We start from the raw sequence: 14,300 nt of genomic DNA on the forward strand, positions 1-14,300 counted from the left end.
TTCTGGGTTCTAGTCCCAGCTCTGGAAGCTGAGCGCAGCCTGGAGCAGGAGTGCAGGTCTAGGGAAAGATTTTTCCTACTTAAAAATATATCACATGGCTGCTGCTAAATTCTAACCAACCCGTGTGTGAACTGAATCAAGGTAAGCCCCGCTCCCCCCACCCCCCCAGCACACTGTACCTTGGTCCCGGGACAGGTTGGGTTTATACCAAAACTTGGACGTATCCTGGACAAATTTGACGTTGCTGTGGCTCTCCGGCTGTGTGTCTGAAAGGGAACAGCGGCCCCCGGTGAGCCGGATGGGGATGCCAGTGAAAGAAACCCTTGCTCACGTTTCAAGGGGGAACCTACTAAACTGGGGGCGGGGGGGGAGTATCTCACCTTCCGTCATTGCTTCCAGCTCAGCCTCTCCCAGCAGGGGGTGCTGAAGGGAGCGGGGCAGGAGCGCTGGCCGTAGCAGGAGTTCCCAGCTACTCTGCCCGGCTTCTCCCAGCAGGGGGCGCTGTAGGGAGCGGGGCAGGAGCGCTGGCCATAGTGGGAGTTCCCAGCTACTCTGCCTGGCCTCTCCCAGCAGGGGCTTTGTAGGGATCGGGGCAGGAGCACTGGCCATAGTGGGAGTTCCCAGCTACTCTGCCCGGCTTCTCCCAGCAGGGGGCGCTGTAGGGATCGGGGCAGGAGCACTGGCCATAGCAGGAGTTCCCAGCTACTCTGCCCGGCTTCTCCCAGCAGGGGGCGCTGTAGGGATCGGGGCAGGAGCACTGGCCATAGCAGGAGTTCCCAGCTACTCTGCCCGGCTTCTCCCAGCAGGGGGCGCTGTAGGGAGCGGGGCAGGAGCGCTGGCCGTAGTGGGAGTTCCCAGCTACTCTGCCCGGCCTCTCCCAGCAGGGGGCGCTGTAGGGAGCGGGGCAGGAGCGCTGGCCGTAGTGGGAGTTCCCAGCTACTCTGCCTGGCCTCTCCCAGCAGGGGCTTTGTAGGGATCGGGGCAGGAGCACTGGCCATAGCAGGAGTTCCCAGCTACTCTGCCTGGCCTCTCCCAGCAGGGGCTTTGTAGGGATCGGGGCAGGAGCACTGGCCATAGCAGGAGTTCCCAGCTACTCTGCCCGGCTTCTCCCAGCAGGGGGCGCTGTAGGGAGCGGGGCAGGAGCGCTGGCCGTAGTGGGAGTTCCCAGCTACTCTGCCCGGCCTCTCCCAGCAGGGGGCGCTGTAGGGAGCGGGGCAGGAGCGCTGGCCGTAGTGGGAGTTCCCAGCTACTCTGCCTGGCCTCTCCCAGCAGGGGCTTTGTAGGGATCGGGGCAGGAGCACTGGCCATAGCAGGAGTTCCCAGCTACTCTGCCTGGCCTCTCCCAGCAGGGGCTTTGTAGGGATCGGGGCAGGAGCACTGGCCATAGCAGGAGTTCCCAGCTACTCTGCCCGGCTTCTCCCAGCAGGGGGCGCTGTAGGGAGCGGGGCAGGAGCGCTGGCCGTAGTGGGAGTTCCCAGCTACTCTGCCCGGCCTCTCCCAGCAGGGGGCGCTGTAGGGAGCGGGGCAGGAGCGCTGGCCGTAGTGGGAGTTCCCAGCTACTCTGCCTGGCCTCTCCCAGCAGGGGCTTTGTAGGGATCGGGGCAGGAGCACTGGCCATAGCAGGAGTTCCCAGCTACTCTGCCCGGCCTCTCCCAGCAGGGGGCGCTGTAGGGATCGGGGCAGGAGTGCTGGCCGTGGCGGGAGTTCCCAAATACTCTGCGGCCTCTCCCAGCAGGGGGCGCTGTAGGGATCGGGGCAGAAATGCTGGCTGTGGGGCAGCTCAGACCCTCACTGCCTGGGCTGGCGGATTATGAAAGGACCCTGGTGCCGTCCTCCCATCCCCGCAGCGGAGCCGATCTCCCACCTGGGTCTGGCCTGGCGGTGTCGGGCGCGAAGGTGACGTGGTGGCCCGTCCCGGTGCCCCGTCCTGGGGGCGAGCTCCTCTCCCAGCTGCCAGCCGCTGGCGTGTGGCGCTTCTCGGGCAACGGCGGCTGCTGCAGTGAATCGCAGGCGTGGCCCTGGCTGGGGGAGCCCGGGGGCAGCGGGCTCCTCTCCCCGCCCGAGTAGTAGGCTGTGGTGATGGGGAAGGCAGGGGTCGGGGAGCATTGCAGGTCGGAGGGGCAGTAGGGGGCTGGGACCTGCACGCTGATGGGGCTCGGGAGGGGGCTGCCGTTGGGGCAGCGGGCCAGGGTGCCCGGGGCCAGCTCGGCTCTGTCACTCTGCAGGTGCCCGTTGTAGGGGGCTGGGTTCCTGAGCGTGGCTGTCGCTCTGCAGCTGGCACAGGCCGGGCTGTGGATGGGCGCGGTCGGGGGGCTGCGTTGGTCCAGCCCGTCCATGCCAGGGGGCAGCGGGTGCGCTGGGGTCCCATTGCTGGGGGATGAATCAGGGGAGACAGCTGGGTAGCTGGGGCCATTCAGGTGACGCGGGCTGTCTCCCGGGTTCACCCTGGATAGGCCGGTGCCCTGGGGCGGGCTGGCGGGGCTGTGGGCTCGGAGACAGGGCTGCCTTGGGGCCGGCCCATTGGACTGGGCCCTGGAGGTGGCTCCGTGGGCACAGGCCTGTGTTGGAGAAGGGAGCTGTGTGGGGCTGGGCGTGGCCCCTGGCAGGATTAAGCTCATCTCTGGGGTTCTCTTGTCGCTGGGTGGGGCTGTGTCCTCGGGGCTGGAGCATGCCGAGCTCTCCTGCAGGCTGGCAGCCGGGGTGCTGCCTTTGGGCATCGCCGGGCTGTGGAATCACAGAGGGGGCACACTCAGTATCACCCTAGGCACCAGCCAGCACATGAGGGGCAGGGCACAGTACAACCCGCAGCACTGGGGCCAAGGGTCCACAAAGGACAGACAGAAGCTTGTGCCAGGGCAGCACGGCACAGGCTGGTGGTTCCCCGGAGGATCCCAAGAGGCTGTTCCTAGTGGGGACGACTGTCCCCTGGCCAGGGGCTGGGAGCTTCGACCCTGGGACAGCTGGTGCAGGGGGAGCAGTGCCCTGGCACCGGGGGCACCAACCTATCACTCCCAAGGGGTGTTGGGGGCCTGGCAACTGGCAGGGGAGCTGGTCTCCTTTGAGTGTGTGTGTGTGGGGAGACTGCTTCTGGCCCTAGGACCCCTCTGCCACTGGGCCTCGCTGCGCCCACCCTGGGATCTCTGGGTCTCTGCCCCATGGGTGACTCCATAACCACCCCCCGCCCTGCGCAGTGGGCGGCACGCACCTGTCTTTGCTCTGCACCGGGCTGCTGGTGTGCAGAGGAGTTGGCGGGCCTGACAGCTCGGGGGGTGCGGGGCAGGCGGCGTGAGCCTCCCAGGAGGGCTGGCGCAGGGAACCAGGGGTGTCTCGCCAGGGCGCCTCGTCCCCAGGGCCCTGCATCTCTGGGGGGAGAGCAGCCAGAGTGAAAGGCAGGCCATGCCCCCCACCCTCCTGGCTGTCAGCCAGATTTCCCCCCTCCCCGTCGGCCACATACCAGCCCGCTCCCCCCACAGCTATAAGCCACCCACCACCCCCTTTAAGCCACCATCAGTCCTCTCCCCTGCATGGCTGTTGGCAAGATTACCCATCCCTCCATTAGCCACACACCAGCCCTCTCCCCCCAGGCCATTAGCCTGTCCCCAGGCCTGGTAGCCGGTGCCATGCCATATTAGGGACTCACCGGTGGGCATCCGGTCCTGGTGCCCCGGGCGTGGATACCCCTGGCCCGTCTCCGGGGACTGGGGCTCGTAGCTTTGCTTCCTGGAGGCCGGGTAGGCTGAGCTGACGGGGGACGCCGAGCTGGATGGGGGCGAGTGGTAGCCCGGCGTGTCCGGGGGGGAGGCGCAGGGCCTGGCTGGGGACCGGCCGTAGAAGGGTGGCTGGGGGCAATGGGTGGGGGGGCCACAGGCGTAGGCGCCGTGGGGCAGCAGGGCGGGGTAGGGTGGGCCATAGCGGTAGTGGAAGGGCTCCAGGCTCTGCTCCATGCCCTTGTGGCCCTTCTGATGGGCGCCGGGCATGGGCTGTGCCGGGTAGCTGTGGCCAAAGTGCGCCGGCATCTTGGCATGGGCGGGCTCGAACTCAAAGACCTCGTGATGCCCCCGGGTGCGCTGGCTGTAGGCGGCCGGCATCAGCAGGGGCAGGGACTGGCCGGGGTGCCCTGGCCGGGACAGGGGGGACTTGGCACGCTCGTGGGCCCACTCCTCGGGCTCGCGGCTGCCCAGGTGCAGGCCGTAGAAGGCGGTGGTGGGGGGCAGGCCGGCTTCCTCGTGAACCTTCTCCTGGCAGTCCTGGCACGGGCACAGCTCCAAGCCGCACGCGGGCTCCTCCTCCAGGATCAGCACCTCCCGGTAGCTGGGCGGCTTGTAGGCCAGGTCCTCCCGCTTACCGGGGCTGTGGGGCAGCTCGTAGGCGTAGGGGTGGGCGAGGGGCTGCAGGCCCTCGGAGAGGGAGCGATACACCCGCCGTTTCTCCCCCGGCCCGGCCTCCTGCGGCAGGCAGGGGTAGCCCTCGGCGGGGTGCAAGTGGACCCCGTTGGTGCTGTAGACCAGGCGCCGGCGCTCCAAGGTGCCCTCTGGCCTGTAGTAGGCGCCATTGGGCAGCCTCTCGGGGCTGTGGGCGCCCGGGCAGCTCTGCGAGCGGTAGCCCAGGCGGCAGGAGCAGTGGCGGGCCAGGCCGGGGCGCCGGCTGGGGTACGCCAGAGGCCCGAAGGGGCTCATTTCCACCAGCTCGTCTTCCAAGATGGCCGTCTCCCTGTCCCTGGCCCCGTTGCTGGGCGGGCATCCCCCCAGCTCCCGGTGCGGGGATGCCCCGCTCTGCTGCTTGGGGGTCTCCGGCCTGGCCTTGACCCCGAAGCCCCCGAGCAGCCTGTCCAGCTCCTCCCTCTCGGCCGGCGTGGGCAGCGGCTTGGCGGGAGGGGAGGGTTCGGCCAGCATGGAGGAGTGGCCCGAGTCGCTGCTGACGGAGAGGAAGCGGCTGCCCTGCTGGGTGGAGTCGGCGCTGGCCGGGCTCCCACCGCCGCCGCCGCCGGAGAAGCCGCTCAGGTTCCGCTTCTTCTTGATCTTGGCGTAGAGGCTGCCGTCGATGGGGCCGCGGGTGTGGGACATGTCTGTGGGGGAGCAGACAGCAGGGCCCAGTCAGGGCTGTCCTCGGGCACCGACCGCACAGGGATGCCAGGACGTGTGATCGGCCAGCAGGGTGGGGTTCGTCCCTGCCAGCAGGGGGCAGCACACACGCACGCGTACACAGGAGGGCTCATCCTCGCCAGCAGGGGGCAGCAGAGACACACTCACACACACAGTGCAGGTCTCATCCCCTCCAGCAGGGGGCAGCACACACGCACACGTACACAGGAGGGCTCATCCTCGCCAGCAGGGGGCAGCAGAGACACACTCACACACACAGAGCAGGTCTCATCCCCTCCAGCAGGGGGCAGCGCACGCGCTCGCACACACACACACACACACACAGAGGAGGGCTCATCCTTACCAGCATGGGGCAGCAGACAGACAGACAGACAGACAGACACACACACGGAGGAGGTCTCATCCCCTCCAGCAGCGGGCAGCATGGACCCACACACACACTATGCAGGGCTCATCTCCGCTGACAGGGGCAGCAGGGACACACACACACACACACACACACACCCCCTAACTTCCATTCATACCTTTGAAAATCTCCCTGACAACCACAGAACGAAACCCACAACAACCTCGTGAACACAGAGACCCTCCCCCACAAAAAAGTTACACACACGTAAAGTTACACACACACACATACAGAGATACAACCCAAAGAGGCACATACAGACATGAACACACACGTGTACTCACAGACACACACGCACGACTTCAGAAATTCATTTAGACTCGTTCCACCAGGGGGTGCTAGACCCCAGGAACAACCCTTCCTGCCAATGACCAAATATCCCGGAACCATTACTTTCCCACAAATCTCCTGGTGGTTTAAGACATTCATTTCCTGCCCCCCGCCCAGCCCCCCAAACCCTCCCCCAATCAGAGAAGCCATCACAGATCCTCATGTCAATCCCTTTGTTAATTAACTCCCCTTGGTTTGGAATCTCTCTCTACAAAACTGTAGGTCCTACACAAACACTGGCTCTTGCTTCAGGGGTGGGTTTTGCTGCTGCCCCTTCTCTCCCTGCGCTAGGCGCTGTACATATGTCACAAGCAGCTGGCCCCAAAGTGATCGCCATTAGAGCCAGTCGGGGATTTACTGACATACCCGCGGAGGGGGTGGGGGGATGGGGAAGAAAGGTCAAAATTGAACCGAAACGGTTCCAAGTGATCAAAACAAAACATTGACCCAGTGACCCAAACTGACATATTTTCCCCAGTTTTTTGGGTCACGTTTTTGGAGGTTTTGACTTTTCGTCCTGATTTGGGAGAGGAACATTTTTGAAACTCTGGAAAATATTCGTGGGACAGGAAAACCATTTCCCTCCTCACAGTCTGAAGAGACAAAGGGCAGGAGGGGAAACTGAGGCAGAGAGAGGGGCAGCAGCTTGGCCAAGGCCCCAGGGCAGCGGCTGAGCTGAGAAGAGAAGCCAGGTGTCCTGACTTCCACCCAGCTCTGTAGTCACATTGTTCTCTATGGGTGGCCCCACTGCCCTGGCCAGTCACCCCTGTGGCATGCGGGAGCGGGTGGCTGGGGGTGGCTGTGCCCAGGCCCTGTCGGTGCCCGGCCGTACCTTCCAGGCTGTCCTCGTGGTGCAGGTTGAAGTTCTCGTAGGAGTCCCAGCGCACCATGGGATCGGAGATGTTATAATCCACTGTGATGGATGGGCTGTTCCGTAAGGTCTCCAGGCCTGAGGGGAGAGAACCGGTGAGGGCCACGGGCTGGGGCAGCCCTCCGGCTGGGAAATGGGCCCTTTGTGGGCTGCTCCCTCAGTGAGGGACTGGGCTGAGAGCAGCCTAGCTGCTGGGTTGGGGGTGGGGGGTCTCCTGGCTGTTGGGGGGCTCCCACCAGGTGGGGGGGTCTCCTGGCTCGGGGGGTCCTCCCAGCCTGGCCCAGGGCAATGGGACTTCTGGCTTGAGGTGTCAATCCTGGCTCGCTGTGGGGGTGGGGGGTGTCCTACCGGATTGGCCCAGGGGGCAGGGGATTCCTGGGCGAGCTTGGCTCAGTGCAGAAGGGTGGGGGAGGCTTAGGGGGTGCTACCACTGTGCGGGGGAACTTTCCCCCCTCCCCGCCTGCCAGCCCCTCACCTTTCATCTTCTCAGGGCTGGAAGAGAAGACGAACTCCACGCTGGCTTCGAAGGGGAAGCGCTCGTCTGGGGAGAGGAAAGGAGAGCGTAGCACACGGTGAACAGAGGAGCTTTTGGCTGAGGGTACAGCAAGAGGGGGTGGGAGGTCCCAGGCATGAGGGGGCAGGGGCATGGGGTCCCTGCAAGAGGGGGTGGGAGGTCCCAGGCATGAGGGGGCAGGGGGAGCAGAGGGGTCCCAGGCACGAGGGGGCAAAAGGGAGCCAGGGGTCCTGGGTATGAGGGGGCAGGGGGAGAAGAGGGGTCCTAGGTACAAGGGGGCAGGGGGGATCCCGGGGTCCCGGGTACGAGGGGGCAGGGGAAGCACAGGGGTCCCAGGTATGAGGGGGCCAAGGAGAGCAGAGGTTCCTGGGTATGAGGGGCCAAGGGGAGCAGAGGTTCCTGGGTATGAGGGGGTCAGGGGGAGCAGAGGGGTCCCAGGTACTGGGGCAGGACAGGTCACTGCCACGAGGTGCGTAGAGGGTTCTGAGCTGCATGCCGATGCCCCGTTTGGAGCCTGCCCGTGGTGCCGCCCCCTGCCCTGCTCACCTTGCCAGGCCTCGTCCAGCTCATCCTTCCCGAACCAGAGCTGGGTGCCGTGGATGGTGCACGTGTGGAATTGGATGCGGAAAACCACGTCCCGGTCAGAGCTGCAGGTCTGCTTGTGGTAGCACTTCACCTGGGGGGGGTGAGGGTGGAATCAGCCCTGCTGCAGGGGCCCCCAGCCCCCCCCCGGGCACATGCAAACCCACGGACATGCCCACAGCCCCCCATGCACACCCACGTCTGTGCACGCACACACACATGGATCGCCCCCTGTGCAAACAGAGGCACACTCGTACACACCCATTGTGCACGCTGACACCCCCACGCTCGCACACACACACACGGGCACACTCACCCCCCATTTGTGCACACTGGCACCCCCCCCATCCTGGGTGTGCACAGCCCCATGCTCACACCTGCTGCCTGCCTCGCAGAGCTGTCTGGCAGGCAACCGAGCCTCAGCCCCCCGGTTCCTCCTGCTCTGTTCCTAGCAGCCCGCTTCCCTGCCGGGCTCAGAGCTGGTGGGGGTGGGGGTGGGCTCTGGACTTTGCGCCCACTCCTTACCCGGCAGAGCCCCCCCGCTTCCTGGCACTGGCCGTACTCACCATCACGTCCCCTTTCAGCAGCAGGGCTGGCTCCAGGGTGACACACAGCTTCTGGGGGCCGGGGCCCGGGACGCTGCTGCAAGGGAGGGCAGAGAAACACGGGGCTGGGGTCAGAGCGTTGGGGGACGGGCCCAGCAGCTCCCAAGCAGCAGGTGCCTCATACTCACTAGATCCCCGAGGTGTAGACGAGCTGCATGGACTGGTAGATCTTCAGGAAAGGCTGGTAGCCTAGGGCGGGATGGGGAGAGGGGGCAGAGGGTAAGGGGGCAGGCTGCTTCAGCCAAGGGCTGAGCCAGTCTGGCAGGGAGCCCTCGTAATTGGCTCAGGACACAGGGGCATGAGCTCCCTGGCGAGGGTGCAATGCCACACCCATGCGTGCAGGCCCGAACAGCTGGTTCACACGCGTCTGTGCCCCGGGACTCCTGGGGGTGCGCGACGCAACTCGGGCCCACTTTGCACACGCCTGCAGGTTTGGGCGTGTGAGCGTGCCCGTTTTGCACACCCCAGCACATTCGCACCCGTGTGAGCGTGCCCATCGTGCACATGCCGACGGGGGAGTGTGTGTGCACGTGTGCCCATTTTGCGCACATCAGCAAGTTGACGAGTGCTCATTTGCACGCACCCGTTGGGTTGGCGTGCACGCAAGCACACACGTTGTGCACGGGTCTGCAGGTTCACACATGCGTACTCATTTGTGTGTGCAAGTGTGAGTGTGCACATTTTGCACACGATGGCAGGCTCACCCACGTGCGTGCGCTTGCTTTGCGCACAGTGGCTGGTTCACCTGCATGGGTGCCCACCTGTTGCACGTGGGAGCGTCGGCACACACCCGGGGCCGGAGTCTGCGTGTGCCCCGTGGCACTCACCTCCGCTGGCCTCGAAGCTGGGGATGGCGGGAATGAGGACGTGGTGCAGGAACAGGGTGTTGCTATTCATCTTGATGGTGCCTGACAGCAGCCCGCTGAAGTACTTGATGTACCTGGGGGGTTCAGGGGGGACAGCTCAGCCCCAGGGTCCTGGCCCTCCCCGCACTGGAGCGGGCGGGGGGGGAGGGGCCAGCCAGTGGGGACCCTCCCCTGTCCCTTAATGGTCACCACATCCCCCTCCTCCGCCCCTCGCCCCCACCTCACCTTTTCTGGGATGGCTGCAGGGACGCGGCCACTTTGTCCTCGCAGAACTTCCGCATGGTCAGGGTGCCGAGGGCCTGGTCCGCGCTGCGGGGGAGAGCACAGGGGTCAGCGCGGGAGCCCCCGGCCGCCAGAGCGACCCCTGGGCTCGGGGCCTGACTCTGCTCCAGGGGAGGGGAGAGAGGGGAGCAGAGGAGGGTGAGGGAAGGAAGAAAGGTGTGGGGAACTGCCCTGGGGGGTGGGGGGAACAGCCAGGGCTGGGGGGGGGGGTGTTGGTGGAGGGGGTGGGAGTGGGGAGGGGAAGAGCCCTGGGGGGTGGGGGGAACAGCCAGGCTTGGAGGGAGGCTGGGTGGGAGTGGCAGAGGGGGTGGGGGGAAGAGCCAGGGTGGGGAGGTGGGGGAGGCTGGGTGGAGGGGGTGGGAGTGGGGAGGGGAAGAGCCCTGGGGGGTGGGGGGAACAGCCAGGCTTGGGGGGAGGCTGGGTGGGAGTGGCAGGGGGGGTGGGGGGAACAGCCAGGGCCGGGGGGGGGGGGTGTTGGTGGAGGGGGTGGGAGTGGGGAGGGGAAGAGCCCTGGGGGGGAACAGCCAGGCTTGGGGGGAGGCTGGGTGGGAGTGGCAGGGGGGGTGGGGGGAACAGCCAGGGCCGGGGGGGGGGGTGTTGGTGGAGGGGGTGGGAGTGGGGAGGGGAAGAGCCCTGGGGGGGAACAGCCAGGCTTGGGGGGAGGCTGGGTGGGAGTGGCAGGGGGGGTGGGGGGAACAGCCAGGGCCGGGGGGGGGGTGTTGGTGGAGGGGGTGGGAGTGGGGAGGGGAAGAGCCCTGGGGGGTGGGGGGAACAGTCAGGCTTGGGGGGAGGCTGGGTGGGAGTGGCAGGGGGGGTGGGGGGAAGAGCCAGGGTGGGGAGGCGGGGGAGGCTGGGTGGAGGGGGTGGGAGTGGGCAGGGGAAAAGCCCTGGGGGGTGGGGGGAACAGTCAGGGCAGGGGGGGGAAGGCTGGGGGGAGTGGGGAGGGGAACAACTCTGGGGGTTGGGGGGAACAGTTGGGGGTGGGAGGTAACTGCCCTGGGGCAGTGGGGCTGGGCCAAGGAGAAGCAGCCAGGGCGGGGCTGGAAATAGGGGAAGGGGACGAGCACACGCCGAGGGATGGGGGGTCAGCCGGGAGGGAAGATCACCGCCCCCCCACTCCGTACCTGGCAGAGATCTTGCTATAGTGCATATAGGCGGCCACGATGACGCCCGTCTTGCCCTTGTTCCCCTGCAGCGGAGCGAGAGCGTCAGGGCCGGCGTCCCCCCCAACCCCCCCCAGCACTGCCAGGGCCCTGCAGGGTGGGGTCCCTGCTGCAGCCCAACCCCCAAAGCAGCATGACCCCGCCACGGGTCAGGGGCACTGCCCGCCCCAACCTCCCCCCATTCCTCGCTGTGCCCCTCCCCAGCCCCCGGCCTGCCCCCCAGCTCCACCCTGCCCCCTCACCTTGCAATGCAGCACCACGACGTGCTGCGGGTCCGAGTTCAGCCAGGTCTCCATGGCTTTGCAGATGGAGCAGATCTTGTCCAGGGGGGGCGCGTGCATGTCCGGCCAGCCGAAATCCTGAACCTGTGCCACGTTGGGGTGCAAGCAGTTAGATTCCTCCTCCCACCCCCAACACAGCCAGCTGGGAAGGGCCAGCTCAGAGCTAGAGAGTGGGGTCCCGCTGCCCCCTCCCTGGAAATGGTGCCCTTCCCTGGGAGAACCCAGGGATCTCCCGGAGGACGTGGGGTGCCCCTCCCCTCTCACCTTGGGGTTCAGCCTGCTGATATCATGGCGCTTCTCGGACAGGTTGAAAAGCTGCAAGGCAGAGAGCAAGCTCATTGGCTGCGGGACCGCGACTGTAGCCCAGGGGCCCCCGGCCGGCCCTGCCCCGTCCCGCAGCCCCAAACCCTCCAGCCCCGACGGGCCTTGGTGTGAGACCCACGCCCAGGGCTGAGTCTCCAACACACAGCCCCTCAGATACAAATGCCCAAATCCCTCCCCTGGCTGTAGCACCCCAGCCCTGCCACCCAGCTGGGAGGGCCCCGGGGCCTGGCTGGAGCACAAACCCGACGTGAACACCGAGGAAACCTCGCAGCCTTGCCAGGGGCAGGGCGATTGACATGGTTATCCCTGTGCGGCCACGCGGGGGGGAAACTGAGGCACATATAGGTGCTTGAGACGCACTCAGGGTCACAGGACAAGTCCGTGGCAGAAACCTGACTCCCAGTCCCCCACGTGCTAACCACTAGACTCCCCTCTCCAGAGCTGGAGATAGAACCCAGGAGTCCTGGCTCCCATCCTCCCCTGCTCTAACCACTAGAGCCCACTCCCCGCCCAGAGCTGGGATAAAACCCAGGAGTCCTGGCTCCCATCCTCCCCTGCTCTAACCACTAGAGCCCACTCCCCACCCAGAGCTGGGATAGAACCCAGGAGTCCTGGCTCCCATCCTCCCCTGCTCTAACCACTAGAACCCACTCCCCGCCCAGAGCTGGGATAGAACCCAGGAATCCTGGCTCCCAACCCCCTCGCTCTAACCACTAGAGCCCACTCCCCGCCCAGAGCTGGGATAGAACCCAGGAATCCTGGCTCCCAACCCCCTCGCTCTAACCACTAGCCCCAGCTGCCTTTCCCTGTCCCCTACCGTGTACTTATCCTCGTGCTTGGACTTGAGCATCTGCGCCACCTCGCGCAGGTTGCCGCGGTAGCGCTGCTCCTCCAGGGCAGGGGGGAAGAAGACGGAGATGATGCGCTCGGTGATGTAGGTCAGGTCGAAGTCGTACTTGCGCTCCATCACGTGGTCCAGGCTGAAGCTCCTGGGGTGGGGGGTGAGTGTCGGGGTGTGCCAGCTCCTGGGGGTACCCCACCCCTGCAGGGCGGGCAGCTCCCTGGGGTATCGCACCCAACTAGCAGGGTGCCTGGTTTTACCCCACCTCGTGCACCCCATTGATGTACCCCCAGATTAGCAGTGGATCCCCCCACTCGGTGTCTGAGCCAACCCCCCCCTCCCGTGGCGGGGGCAGCGGGCAAGGAGCAGGCTACGAGCCGTACCCTCCCCGGCCTCACCCACTCACCTGGGCAGCGTACTCCGTTGCTTCGAGGTGTGGAGGGATTTGGTGGAGCCCTGGGGGCGAGAGGGGAGGGGGGATGCCAGTCAGTGTGGGGAAATCTGGGGTCCCCGTGGCCCCGTGTCAACTCCTTGGCACCGAACCACAGCCCCGGGCCCAGGCTGCTGGGGGGGCGGGGACGGGAAGCAGGGTGGGAACGGCCCGGGAGAGCCGGGAGGGCCTGCCACAGGTCCCGCCCGGGCCCAGCCTGCAACTCGCGATCCCCCGGGGGGATGTCAGAGGCTAGGATCCAAGCTGCCCTCGCTCTGTTCCCAGAGTCCTGCTGACCTAATGGAATTGGCTGTGGGCGGGGGCGCCGGCTCCCAGCCCAGAGGACGGGCGGAGTTCTCCACTCGCCTCCCCGCACTTGTAAGATCTGCACTGGCAGGCTAACCCCTCGCCCCCCGGCTGCACCTCTTCTGCCCCAGGCTGCACAGCGACACCTGCTGGGGGCAGCCAGGGTGCAAACAGAGCAGGGGGAGGGGGTGGGGGGGGTGGAGGGGGGCATTGGGCCTCATCAGAGGGCGTGGATGAGACAGGTCAGCGCACTGGGCTCCCACCAGCCGGCACAACGGGGCTTTGGCCCAACCCCGTGTGTCCTACGGCAACACCCCACAGGGCCTAATGAATGGGCAGGGCCGGAGATGGGCAAACAACCCCCTCCCCACCATCACCCCATCCACCCCCCTCCCCGTACCTCACGGCCCAGTTCCCTTCCACACCTGGCCGGTGTGGGAATAACCATGCAGGGTCCTGGAAGGGAAATCCAGATCCCTTCGCAAGCTCCCCGCATCAGGCGTCGGGGACGTCTCAAGGGGAGGGTTTCGGAGGCTGGCCCCCGATCACACAGAATGCCCCCTGCAGCGTCACTCCTCTGCCGTCACAGGCCAGCCTGCCCCCGGCCCTGCACTGAAATGGACGGGGCAGAGTCCACGGGGCAATGCTCCCCTGCAGGAAGAGGGCTCCCCCGGGCTGAATTCCCCAGGCGCTATGGGTCAGCAACCCCCCTGGCTGCTTCCCAGATCTGCCTTCTCCCCAAGGAAAGGGTCATTTCTGTAGCCCACCCAATAAAAAATCCCAGCATCCAGCCATCCCCCAAGCTTTGGGGGGAGGGGGCTGGGATCTCTCCCCATTTCCCCTGGGGGGGAAGGGAAGGTCTCATGGCGGCTTACGCCAGGAGTGGGGCATGGATTTGGGGTGGGGTGGCGGCTGGATAAATGGAGGCAGGGACTCACCAAGTGCTCGATGCGCCGGGCCGGAGCAGTGTTTCTCCTCTGGAGTAGGGGGAAAAGGGAAAAGAGAGCGCGAGTGGAGTTGACAGGAGGAGACGGAGATTGATAGCGACGCATCAGCCCTTTCCCTGAGACGCCAGGCCTGGGCGCCGAGCCAGCTGGCCCCGAGGTCAGCAGCTAGAGTTTGTAAACCTCCCCCGATTGCGTGATGTGGCCCGGAGCTGGGGGTGGAGGAGTCAGGAACCGGGAAGAAGCAGCAGGAGGCCTTGCTGGCGGTTCAGGGAGGTCAGAGGTGCTCTTCTGACAGCTTCAGCAAGTGGAACTCCCTGTTTGCTAGCAAAGGTGGCCCAGTGACGCCGGAGACCTCGCTTCTAGTCCCGGCTCTGCCCCTGAGCTGCTGTGTGACCTGGGGCGAGCCTGCGTGCCTCAGTTTCCCCTCCAACTCCTTGTTAGATAGTGCGT

At 65.9% G+C, this 14,300-nt stretch overlaps 2 protein-coding genes across 12 annotated transcripts in view; one reads left to right on the forward strand and one right to left on the reverse strand.

Annotated features, from left to right (window-relative positions):
- The window catches only part of SPRYD3 (SPRY domain containing 3), a 49,755-nt gene extending 49,686 nt beyond the window's left edge, over nucleotides 1–69 (forward strand). Inside the window, exon 11 of the mRNA XM_043532648.1 lies at nucleotides 57–69. Within this exon, the coding sequence (XP_043388583.1) occupies nucleotides 57–62 (6 nt within the window). The 3' untranslated portion in view covers nucleotides 63–69. The remainder of the gene's footprint in view (nucleotides 1–56) is intronic.
- The window catches only part of TNS2 (tensin 2), a 55,189-nt gene that overhangs the window by 5,881 nt on the left and 35,008 nt on the right, over nucleotides 1–14,300 (reverse strand). For 6 of the 11 annotated variants that reach the window (XM_043532637.1, XM_043532641.1, XM_043532639.1 and 3 more), the window contains 17 exons: nucleotides 13,842–13,880; nucleotides 12,574–12,623; nucleotides 12,144–12,315; nucleotides 11,267–11,317; nucleotides 10,964–11,086; nucleotides 10,683–10,747; nucleotides 9,502–9,585; nucleotides 9,172–9,350; nucleotides 8,539–8,599; nucleotides 8,372–8,447; nucleotides 7,770–7,899; nucleotides 7,185–7,250; nucleotides 6,671–6,787; nucleotides 3,641–5,065; nucleotides 3,206–3,362; nucleotides 1,865–2,724; nucleotides 180–266 (listed from right to left, as the gene is read on the reverse strand). In XM_043532637.1, coding sequence (XP_043388572.1) covers nucleotides 180–266; nucleotides 1,865–2,724; nucleotides 3,206–3,362; nucleotides 3,641–5,065; nucleotides 6,671–6,787; nucleotides 7,185–7,250; nucleotides 7,770–7,899; nucleotides 8,372–8,447; nucleotides 8,539–8,599; nucleotides 9,172–9,350; nucleotides 9,502–9,585; nucleotides 10,683–10,747; nucleotides 10,964–11,086; nucleotides 11,267–11,317; nucleotides 12,144–12,315; nucleotides 12,574–12,623; nucleotides 13,842–13,880 — 3,742 coding nt within the window. The remainder of the gene's footprint in view (nucleotides 1–179; nucleotides 267–1,864; nucleotides 2,725–3,205; nucleotides 3,363–3,640; nucleotides 5,066–6,670; nucleotides 6,788–7,184; nucleotides 7,251–7,769; nucleotides 7,900–8,371; nucleotides 8,448–8,538; nucleotides 8,600–9,171; nucleotides 9,351–9,501; nucleotides 9,586–10,682; nucleotides 10,748–10,963; nucleotides 11,087–11,266; nucleotides 11,318–12,143; nucleotides 12,316–12,573; nucleotides 12,624–13,841; nucleotides 13,881–14,300) is intronic. The other 5 variants (XM_037884016.2, XM_037884017.2, XM_043532643.1 and 2 more) reach the window with 1 other exon arrangement.

The sequence above is a fragment of the Chelonia mydas genome, chromosome 20 (assembly GCF_015237465.2).
Source record: "Chelonia mydas isolate rCheMyd1 chromosome 20, rCheMyd1.pri.v2, whole genome shotgun sequence".
Taxonomy (NCBI): domain Eukaryota; kingdom Metazoa; phylum Chordata; order Testudines; family Cheloniidae; genus Chelonia; species Chelonia mydas.